The sequence below is a fragment of the Dermochelys coriacea genome, chromosome 1 (assembly GCF_009764565.3).
Source record: "Dermochelys coriacea isolate rDerCor1 chromosome 1, rDerCor1.pri.v4, whole genome shotgun sequence".
NCBI classification, from domain to species: domain Eukaryota; kingdom Metazoa; phylum Chordata; order Testudines; family Dermochelyidae; genus Dermochelys; species Dermochelys coriacea.
Window position 1 is genome coordinate 96,176,559 of NC_050068.2, and position 12,098 is coordinate 96,188,656.

Genomic DNA, 12,098 nt, shown 5'->3' on the forward strand with positions numbered 1-12,098 from the left:
AAGTTATATTACACAGCAAATAAATCACTCTTTCTCTATAATAAATGTTCAAAGTATGTCACCTGGGCAGGTATTAATTATACATGCAGATATTGCAATATTCTTACACCCATCATTATTAATTTAAATATTTAAGGAGAAATTACAAATGTAATTTTCACTGCAATCTTTTATTTACTACAGTAAATCATAGTTAAATGCAGCTTTCTTAAGCATTTAAGGATAACTGAATCTACCATATATACAGTACAAACATAATAATAAAGATGACCTATGGCATTCCAAGTTAGGTGCCTTGAATGTGCAATTTTTTTTTAAAGTATAGCACTTTATTATGTAACCTCTCCTTATGAAATCAAAGACAAAGCATGTTCTCTAAATATAGGACACTTTCTCTCTCTCTCTCATGTGAAGAACTATGTAGATAAAATGAAGCTATTTCCAATGCCCTGGTCTACACTACGAGTTTAGGTCGAATTTAGCACATTAGATCCATTTAACCCTGAACCCCTCCACACGACGAAGCCATTTTTTTCGAATTAAAGGGCTCTTAAAATCGATTTCTGTACTCCTCCCCCGAGGGGATTAGCGCTGAAATCAACGTGCCGGGTCGAATTTGGGGTAGTGTGGTCACAATTCGACGGTATTGGCCTCCGGGAGCTATCCCAGAGTGCTCCATTGTGACCGCTCTGGACAGCGCTCTCAACTCAGATGCATTGGCCAGGTAGACAGGAAAAAGGCCCGCAAACTTTTGAATTTCATTTCCTGTTTGGCCAGCGTGGCAAGCTGCAGGTGAGTGCAGATCTCATCAGCAGAGGTGACCATGATGGAGTCCCAGAATCACAAAAGAGCTCCAGCACGGACCAAACCGGAGGTACGGGATCTGATCGCTGTATGGGAAGACGAATCCGTGCTATCAGAACTCCGTTCCAAAAGATGAAATGCCTAAACATTTGAAAAAAATCTCCAAGGGCATGAAGGACAGAGGCTATAACAGGAACCTGCAGCAGTGCCGTGTGAAACTTGAGGAGCTCAGGCAAGCCTACCAAAAAACCAGAGAGGCAAATAGCTGTTCAGGGTCAGAGCCCCAAACATACCGTTTCTATGATGAGCTGCATGTCATTCTTGGGGGTACAGCCAGGACTATCCCACCCCTGTGCTTTGACTCCGTCAATGGATTATCACGCAACAGGGATGCGCATTTTGGGGACGAGGAAGATGATGAGGAGGAGGTTGAAGATAGCGCACAGCAAGCAAGTGGAGAAACCGTTTTCCCCGAGAGCCAGGAACTGTTTCTCACCCTGGACCTGGAGCCAGTACCCTCCCAACCCACCCAAGGCGGGCTCCCGGACCTGCCAGGCTGAGAAGGGACCTCTGGTGAGTGTACCTTTGTAAATATAATACATGGTTTAAAAGCAAGCATGTTTAATGATTAATTTGCCCCGAAGACTTGGGATGCATTTGCGGCCAGTACAGCTACTGGAAAAGTCCGTTAACGTGTCTGGGGATGGAGCAGAAATCCTCCAGGGACATCTCAATAAAGCTCTCCTGGATGGTCACTCCTCATGGTCCCCTTGTTGAAATAGGGTAATTTTATTAAGGGGACATTCAGAGGTGGCCGTTCCTGCTGGGCTGTGTACCTCTGGCTAAAAAGAAATATTCCCCATTGTTATCCACACAGTGGCAGGAAGCATGAAGCGATCATCCCAGAGAATTGGGTGTGTATGGGGTTGCCCGTTCCTGCTGGGCTGTGTGCCTGTGGCTGAACAGAAATCTTCCCCGCTGTCCCCACATGGTGGGGGCAGGGGTGAAATGATCATCCCAGAGAATTGGGAGTGTGTGTGTGTGTGTGTGGGGGGGGGCTAGTTGGGTTTGTGCTGCATGTTAACTCGAAAACCAAGCCCCTCCTTTTAAATTGCGCTGCTGTTTGAAACCATTCCCACATGTTATGAAGGTGTCCATGTCCTCCTCACTGCACTGCCGTTGCCTCCTCGCCTACTTTTGCAGGTTCTGGTTCTGCATATACTGCTGGATAATGTGCATGGTGTTTACAATGCTCATAACTGCCACGGTGATCTGAGCGGGCTCCATGCTTGCCGGGGTATGGCGTCTGCAGGAGAGCAGAGTGGCAGCGGAAGCGGCGGGTGGATGACGATGCTGACAGCAATATAGCGCCCACACAGAAAAAGGCGCGAAACCATTGTCAGCTGTTACTTTCACGGAGGGAGGGAGGGAGAGCAAGTGGTAGGCTGGCGGTGCAGACGGTGCAGTACCTGGCTGGCACCTGACCAAAATGACCAATAAGGGGACAAGATACTTTCAAATCTAGGGTGGCGGGGAGGGGGAAGGCTTTTGTCTGTGTGTTCTGTGTGCTTGCCGGAGAGAGATCAAGAAAGCAAGCAATCCAGCTCCATTAGAATTAGTAAGTACTAGCAAAAACAAAAGGAGTACTTGTTGCACCTTAGAGACTAACAAATTTATCTGAGCATAAGCTTTCTTGAACTACAGCTCACTTTGTCGGATGCATTCAGTGGAAAATACAGTAAGGAGATTTATATACACAGAGAACATGAAACAATGTGTGTTACCATACACACTGTAACAAGAGTGATCAGGTAAGGTGAGCTATTATCAGCAGGAGAGCGGGGAGGGGGGAAGGGGACCTTTGGAGTGATAATCAAGGTGGGCCATTTCCAGCAATTGACAAGAACGTCTGAGGAACAGTGTGGGAGGGAGGGTGAATATGGGGAAATAGTTTTACTTTGTGTAATGACCCATCCACTCCCAGTCTTTATTCATGCCTAAGTTAATTGTATCCAGTTTGCAAATTAATTCCAATTCAGCAGTCTCTCCTTGGAGTCTGTTTTTTTGTTGAAGAATTGCCACTTTTAGGTCTGTAATTGAGTGACCAAAGGGATTGAAGTGTTCTCCGACTGGTTTTTGAATGTTATAATTCTTGATGTCTCATTTGTGTCCATTGATTCTTTTACATAGAAACTGTACAGTTTGACCAATGTACATGGCAGAGGGGCATTGCTGGCACATGATGGCATATATCACATTGGTAGATGTGCAGGTGATTGAGCCTCTGATAGTGTTGCTGATGTGATTAGGCCCTCTGATGGTGTCCTCTGAATAGATATGTGGACACAGTTGTCAACGGGATTTGTTGCAAGGATAGGTTCCTGGGTTAGTGGTTCTGTTGTCTGGTGTGTGGTTGCTGGTATTTGCTTCAGGTTGGGGGGTTGTCTGTAAGCAAGGACTGGCCTGTCTCCCAAGATCTGTGAGAGCGATGGGTCGTCCTTCAGGACAGGTTATAGATCCTTGATGATGCGTTGGAGAGGTTTAAGTTGGGAGCTGAAGGTGACAGCTAGTGGCGTTCTGTTATTTTCTTTGTTGGGCCAGTCCTGTAGTAGGTGACTTCTGGGCACTCTTCTGGCTCTGTCAATCCATTTCTTCACTTCAGCAGGTGGGTATTGTAGTTGTAAGAATGCTTGATAGAGATCTTGTAGGTGTTTGTCTCTGTCTGAGGGATTGGAGCAAATGCGGTTGTATCGTAGAGCTTGGCCGTAGACAATGGATCGTGTGGTGTGTCCTGGATGAAAGCTGGAGGCATGTAGGTAGGAATAGCCGTCAGTAGGTTTCCGGTATAAGGTGGTATTTATGTGACCATCGCTTATTAGCACCATAGGGTCCAGAAAGTGGATCTCTTATGTGGACTGGTCCAGGCTGAAGTTCCTGGTGGAATTCCTAAAGGGCCTCCCCTCCCATGGGTCCAGATGATGAAGATGTCATCAATGTAGCGCAAGTAGAGTAGGGGCATTAGGGGACGAGAGCTGAGGAAGCGTTGTTCTAAGTCAGCCATAAAAATGTTGGCATACTGTGGGGCCATGCGGGTACCCATCACAGTGCCGCTGATTTGAAGGTATACATTGTCCCCAAATGTGAAATTGTTATGGGTGAGGACAAAGTCAAAGTTCAGCCACCAGGTTTGCCGTGACATTAGTTTACTTTAGTTTTGGCTTGTGATTTTCTCTGTGCTGAGGGGAAGGTGTATTCCTGGTTTTCTTTTTGTAATTTTAAAGTTTTTGCCCAGAGGGAAATCCTCTGTGTTTTAAATCTGATTGCCCTGTGAGATTAGCTTCCCTTCTAATTTTACGGAAGTGCTTCTTTTACCTTTTTTCTTTCTAATAAAGTTCTGTTTCTTTTAAGAGCCTGACTGATTTCTCTATGGCCCTAAGACCCAAGGCTTTGGGTCTGTGATCACTTTGTAACCAATTGGTTAGGACATTATTCTCAAGCCTCCCCAGGAAAGGGGGTGTAAGGGCTTAGGGGGATATTTTGGGGGAATAGGATCTCCAAATGGTCCTTTCCCTGATTGTTAAATCACCTGGTGGTGGCAGCGTACCCTCCAACAGTAAAGAGTTTGTGCCTTGGAGAAGTTTTACCTTAAGCTGGTAGAAATAAGCTTAGGGGGTCTTTCATGCGGGTCCCCACATCTGTAACCTAGAGTTCAGAGTGGGGAGGGAACTCTGACATAGTCTCACAGGGATGTTGTAATGATTATGAACTGCTTGTAAAGTTCTTTGAGATCTTTGGATAAAAATGCTTTATAAACCCAAAGTAGTGGTATATAGATTAGGGCCTGATTCTCTATTGCCTTGTCCCTTGTGTATCATTTATTTATACCTGTGCAAAGTGAGTGTAAAAAGCAACCATTTTGATTTGGCAGCATTTTTTACCCACTTTTTACATGACTACACTGGGGCAAAGCTGAGGAAAGTCAGACCCTTATGTCTAATCTTGTCATTTACTTTCATGGGGCTATTCACATGAGTATGAGTTTAGGATCTTGGTGATCACCCATAGGACTATATGAAAGTTCATCTTTAAAGTTAATGGAAGATATCGATCCATCTTAATATGCGAAGTGCATGTGATTATACTTTATTTCTGCCCAGAATGCCATTTGTATTTAGGCAGCATTGGCCATACAGTTTTACTTTAAAAATGTGTAAATGTGTCTCTTGGTTCTTGAATGGAACTCCCTAGCCATTTCTGAACCACCGAATGTTTTATCTGAGTTGTGGAGTCTTCTGGGGATGAATAGCTGTCATCCGCCCCATCACACACAACTTAGTGTGAGAGTTACCAAAAGGGAATAGATAGAAATGGATTGGATAGAAAGCACTACTAAAGTTTAGTTTGACAAAGAGAGAGAGATCAACAGAGAAAAGAGTGAGAAAGGATTTAACAAAATTAGAGGAAAGCAGCAATTTTACAGTGACTTGCAAAAGCAAATTTGGAAGTGCAGTGTTATCCATACAAAAATATATCCTCCCCACGGCCTCTCTAGCCAGCCTCTGGGGGCTATTTGCTTTTGCCACAAAAATATTTCTGAGCTACTTTTTTATAAAGATTTTTTTTATGCCATAAGTTTGTTGGCTATTTTTTCTCTGGTATCTATTGCAATAGTATGTTTTCTCCCCTTAATGGTGCAATTTTTAGGATTTTAAGGATAATTTTAAGGATTATTTTTTATAATTTCATTTTTATATATTAACCTGGACCCAATCTGTGCAACAGTAGATATTTTCACTCTCTGTGATCTCAAAGAATGATGCATTCTGAGTGTCCACAGCAAAGAGAACTGGCCAGCAGACTTCAGGAACATTACTTTTTGCTTAAGATTAGTTTAAATTTATTATGTACTGAACTCCCCTCACAGACTGATTATTTTGGACATTGAGCACATTTTGGTTGCTCGCTCTGTATTCATGCTAACTTTTGCAGCTCACTTAACAAATGCAGAAAAATATAAGCCAAAGTATAAAATACAGGATAAAAAAAAGTTACGTTAAATCTAAAGGTCTTTTTGGCAAAGAGAAAAGCAGTTTTAAAAGACTCTGAAAACAAAGAAAGTACATACTATATAAAACAAGATTCACTTATGCATCGAAACGTAAATGACAAAGCCATAAATGTGCACTATTTATGTTTCTTTGTATATCCCTGTATCTGTCCCACATTACTGAGTTATGCAGGACTTGTTGAATTCAAATGACATACATTCACCATACTCTATATAAATACTAATTTTGAAAGTGAATAATACTTTTCTTCTTACATGACCTGTGTTCTCTGCATTACCTCATCAAGATAATGTATCACAAGCAACAGATTAAGGTAAAGCATACAGCCTTTGAAAGTGGTGTAATAAATATTGTGTAACTGGCTATCCAGAGAGACAAAAGGTAAACTGTTTTTTAAAACTTTGTATATATTATTTTCTAACTTTCAACAATGAAAGCAGCCAAACAAATAGAATCACTACAGTTATAAAATATTCTGAGAAAAACAGATTACGAGGGTGTATTTCAGTTATTAAAAAATGAATAATATTCACTGTATAGCCATAGGGAAAAATGGACATTCAAGAGTGACCATAAATGTTTTTATTTCCTATTAAAGAGGAAACTAATTCAATCAAATTTTCTCCAGGGGAATATATCTGAATTAATTTGGATTTAGGGAGAACAAAATTATTATAAAGTTCAAAATCCTACTAGGGAAAAATACTTTAAACAGTATTATCCTCAGAGGACACATCAAGCTGATCTTCAACAAAATGCTGGCAAGAGAGGAGTACTTAGGACACACTTTTAATTGCATCATAATTATAAAAAATATATTTTATCCAAGATTTTAGATAATGCATAGTTTTGTGGGAAAGAATTCAGAAGCTTGTGTCCCAGTTTGAATAAACTCAGATTTAAGTTTTAAGCCTTTTCCTCCTCATCATGATTTGCCTAGCCAGTTCAGAAACTTATACACATTTCTCATAAGAATCGTTTTGTAGATCTCATCCTCCCTGGTACACAGTTGTGACCTGAGGATACAAAGACGACTGCAAATGTAGTTCAGGAATAATTTTCAAAGGTTTTACTCTCCACATGTAATATAAATGTTCCCCACACCCTTCCTGAGATTTGGTACAACTACTCCACTGTTAAAGGCAGCTCAAATTTGGCGCTGATCTCGCATACCACTTGCTGTATTCCCCCCCCACACACACACACCCCCGTACAGTACCAAGCACAATGGCACCTTTAACTTCATTTGATTTGAACAGTTTTCTTTTCATACCCCTGATCATTTCTCCACTGTCCAGATAGGACTGTGGTGTGACTATGTTGCTGACCATTAGGATTCTGAATACACACTCTCCCCACTTTCTGGGGGAGAAGTAATGCTTAAGTAGTCTTGTTCTAGCATCTGGACTGGTGGGTCTGCTTAGTCTTAAATTATAGCTCACTGGAAATTAACCATGCTACCATCAATTAGCAAATTGCTCTACCCCCAAAAATTAAGGTACGAGTCACCTCCACTCTTGTCAACCTTTACTAGTAGGTGCTTAACAGTCTACTCTTTTTCTGTTTGCCCATTTGATTGCAGACATCTGTGGCTAGCTATTATGGCATAACAAAAATCATAGCCATGTGCAAACTGCTGAAATCCCTACACTGGTGGCCATCGTCTGATACCAACACCTCATGTATTCTATGCTGGGCAAAGATGTCTATGTATACCAGCCACTGTGGAAGTTTTTGCATTCTTCAGTCTCTGCAACACAAAACAACATCTATAATATACTACTAGATTCATGTAGTTTTCACTATACAGCGTGCAAAGGTCTGCCATGGGCAAGACAGTATGTTAAGGGATTACATGCTTCCAAGAAGAAAAGGAGTACTTGTGGCACCTTAGAGACTAACAAATTTATTAGAGCATAAGCTTTCGTGAGCTACAGCTCACTTCATCGGATGCATCCGATGAAGTGAGCTGTAGCTCACAAAAGCTTATGCTCAAATAAATTTGTTAGTCTCTAAGGTGCCACAAGTACTCCTTTTCTTTTTGCGAATACAGACTAACACGGCTACTACTCTGTAATGCTTCCAAGAGTTTCATTTGAAGGTTCCTCACAGCAGCACAAGCTTTAGCATTTCTTCTATTTGTCCATTTTTAAGAGACCAAACAGCAAAGCTTGGGCCATGCACTACTTCATCACAGTGTGTCCTTTCCAAGCTCAGTGACCATGAAACCACAAATATTTTACCTGTAGGAGTCAGATCATAGATAACTACTAGCTACTCACAGAATGTCCAGAACTCCAACAACTGTGACAAACATTTTCTTATGACCAGCCAGCAATGATAGTTTTCTTCGATGTAGATAAATGGAGACCTGGCTTGGTTGCGACCCTTAGTTCAGCCGCTTTCATGCTTGACAATGAACTTGTGGCTCAAATGACTCTTGCAAATTGCCATGTTATGCCAGAAACTATCTGCTTAAGCAGCAAAGCGTCCTGTGGCACCTTATAGACTGACTATTGGAGCATAAGCTTTCATGGGTGAATACCCACTTCGTCAGATGCTTAAGGTTTCAGTAACTGGTGTGTCCTTTTCTGGTCGGTGTTTAACAATAATGTTGGCTTTTTCAGGAGCAAAAAGAAGCATTATTTTTAGTCTGGTGCTGCTGCTATGAGGGTTTTATTGCCCATGGTTGCCTTCAAAGGATCTGACTCCATTGTCCTCTCCCCCCACCAAATTGTATTGATGGAAGTGCTCACAACGAACACAGCTGCATGAATTTCTTTTTCAATCTGGGCATAGATTATTTCTGTGGAGATGAGAGACTTGAATGCATGAATCAGTATTCACTTCTTGCAGTAACTCAAATCCAAGTCTTCACTTCGATGCTTCCATGTGAAGACACTGCTTTAGCCAAATGTGCTTGCATTAACAATTATTTCATTTAGGTGACAGCAGAACCTTGCTGGGCATCCTATTGAAACTTAGTCTGACTCTTTCTTTAGGAGATCTCTCAGTGGTGCCAACTCATCTGAGAGGTGTGGTTTGAACTTGGCAAGGCAAAACAACAATTTTCTTTTTAACCTCAGCAGGATTCTGACTGTCTCGTTTTAGAGATTGCTGCTGAGTTTGCTGGGCCAGGCCTGATACCTTCAGCTAAGGGAATGTGACTGACATACTTTATTTCAGTTGTTTTGATAATACATTTGTCCAGATATCTGGAGCATAGCACATGGTTCAACATTGTTTTCCTCAACACAAAGCACAACCATCAAGATGTCTTCCTCAATGACTGCAACCCCACAAAGCCCTGCAGAGCTTTAATCCTTTTGAAATGCTTCTTGAGCTGAATGAATACCAAAGAGTAAGCAGGTAAATAAGTTTCTCCCTTGTGGGATAGTAAACATGGTTAATAAACTTGGCTAGAGAATGGTAAATCCATTTTGTGGAGAATTTTGAGATTTCCAAATTTGGTTTTGTTCCAATTTTCAGCCCAGCTGTACTGGAAGTTCCAGCTCCAGGATAGCCCACCTGGTGGGCTGCCAAGGAGCAGGGAACCCAGAAATCCTGGGCTGCTAAGGACTCATGAGCCTGGTGGGTTGCAAAGTAGCTCGGAACCTGGAAGCTCAGGCTCCTCAGAAGCATGCCAGGAAGACTTACGAGGAGGCAACCTGGCTGGAATTCTGCCTGGTTTCCAGCAGGATTTTGTCAGAACTAAACACTTTCTACAAAATGTTTTGATTATGATGTATTGGCAAATTCTGATGATAGAACATTTTGTCAGAATTTTTCCGACCAGCTCTATTGATAAGTATTGAATTTCTTTTCCTGTTTTTCCAACCTTGCCTTTCAGACAGTGGAAAACTGAGTATCCCAAGAATGTACTTGTCACTTCATCAGACGTATGCATCTGGTAATGGTCTGATTTGATTCCCTTGTTCAGGTGTCACAGAACTCAGCACACAGCTGTAGCTCCCCTGTGTGCAGCTTCTCCTCTACCACTGCAGAGTTCAATCACCTTCTCTGTAGGATCACCTACTTTGACAATTACCCCTACATGTTCCAGTTTCAATATTTCATTAGCTGACTGACTGATTTTTGTGTTGCAGTACAAGTGGGATTTTTCTTGGACCGTGGTACGTACTCTGAGACCTATTGGAATCTAGACCTTAATCTGGTGTTCCCTGGCCAATATCTTCAAAACTAGAAACCTAACCTCTATAAAAGCTGCTGATGCTTAGTACTTTTGAACAACAAGGTTATTTATTCAGATGCCTAAATATGGATTTAGGAGCCTGACTTTCGGATGGGAGTTTTGAAAATGTTGCCCCCAAATAACTTCTGTAAACCTTAAAACATCTTTGCATTCTTTCAGTAGGTCATCTGTTTTGATTGGTGTCAATGGCACTAGAACTGTGATGTTTCCCACTGACATTACCCAGTTGATCAGTTCATGATCCAGGATCACTCTAAGATCAGATGCTTCTTTGTTTTCTGTGCTTTACTATATATTATTGTATACATTTTATACCCTCATTGCAGTTCTCTCTGCTTCTGGATTTCAAGTTGTGCATGCAGATTGAATAACTTCTGCTCCTCAGGATGTTTCATGGTTTCCCAATTCACGCTGGGTTCCAGCAAATCTACCATCTACGTCAGCCAGCTTTTGCACATGCAGGGCTTCTGTCTCATGTAATGCTTGCAGGAGTGAGTATGTCCTTTAGGCAATAGCTCTCCACCAATAAATGATTCTAGACAGAAACACTTGGGCAGAGAGAATCAGCTTTCCTGGTGATATGCTCAGCTTCTACAAGAAACTGCATTGCAACTAAGTGCACACTTTTCTACAAGATCAAACTGCCTATACGGTCAACTAAAAGAACTTGTAAGATTATCTATAATAACGACATCCAGTGATTTCCATTAATACAAAAAGCAAAAGATGAGCCTGTAACCCATTGTATTCAGAGTGGTGCTAACACAGCATTTATCCTATCTACCAGTTTCCCCCATTCAAACTAGTACGCTCATCCATACCTGCAAGATAAGCACAATAATATACAGGAACCTGGAATAAACTTTACCAAGGACACAATACATTAAAAACAACAAAAAACATGGGGACAAGTAGAATGAAAGAGATTCACTGGAGAGCTTAAGAAATTACTTTTGACAGAGAACACAACTCTAGTTCACACGAACAATAGATTAAAAAATCAGTTGTAAATTGCTTGATTAATGAGAAATTTCAATGGTTTCTCAATATAAACTGGCAAATGCTTTCAATTTAAAAAACAAAGAACAACTCTACACATGGATCCACCATTTTAAAGAGAATACATCAACAACACATAACATGTGTCACTCTTCGTTTCTCCTTCAACAGTATCATTTCTTGATTCTCATGCTTTTAAAAACTCCATGGCCTTTGTAGGGTAAGTGACGTTATATTTTGTTACCTCTGCTTGGCACTTACAAACGGACATGAGGCCAGATTGGTATAACAGCTTCTTATAAAATAGAGTGGATCAGACTGAGTCTAAGCATTTCCCAACAGAACAATGGATATTGGCTTATTGCTGCCTGAACTCTTGAGCCCGGGCTGTGAAGTACTTTACAGTACTTTTACATTTTCTGTCTGGATATTAGTCATTTCAGGATGTAATCAAAGCATGTTTTCTGTACAACAAAGTAACACTCCCCATAAGTTTGAAGTTCCCTTTTACCAGAATGGTGAACTACATTTTTTTAAATTAGAAGATGAAGTATTGTTTGCACACACAATTTCCATATCAAAGAAACATTCCGGTGATGATAAAGTCTCCAGGAGGGAAACATCACTTTAATTCAGAAATTTGGCAAATATTTCTTAGCACTTCAAAGATTCCTATAAGGCTTTCCTCATAGAAAAGCAGCATGATGCAGGGTTCAGAGCAGAGAAAAGCATCAGGACTCGAGTATTTTTAGTTCTGCTGATGCCTCACTGTGACTTTGGGCATGTCCCTTAATCTCTGTGTCCCTCAATTTACCCATCTGTAACATGGGAAGAATATTATTATGGTATTATTATTACAGGAAATGGGTTAGATGACCTGACCTAACAAGTCTTTTCCAATAACTCTGAATACTTCCCTACCTCGCGGGGTTGTTGAGGTGTAATTAATTAATGTTTGTACTGAACTTTGAAATTTGCAGATGAAAGGTTCTGTATAAATGCAAAATATTATT

The 12,098-nt window shown here is 41.1% G+C and overlaps 1 protein-coding gene across 7 annotated transcripts in view; it reads right to left on the reverse strand.

Annotated features, from left to right (window-relative positions):
- Positions 1 to 12,098, reverse strand: part of ABCC4 (ATP binding cassette subfamily C member 4) — a 199,697-nt gene that overhangs the window by 15,795 nt on the left and 171,804 nt on the right. For 2 of the 7 annotated variants that reach the window (XM_043504667.1, XM_043504665.1), the window contains one exon: positions 6,442 to 6,889. The exons of the other annotated variants lie outside the window; for them this stretch is intronic. In XM_043504667.1, coding sequence (XP_043360602.1) covers positions 6,863 to 6,889 — 27 coding nt within the window. In that variant the 3' untranslated portion in view covers positions 6,442 to 6,862. Of the gene's footprint in view, positions 1 to 6,441; positions 6,890 to 12,098 lie in introns of those variants that run through there. 7 annotated transcript variants of the gene reach the window in all.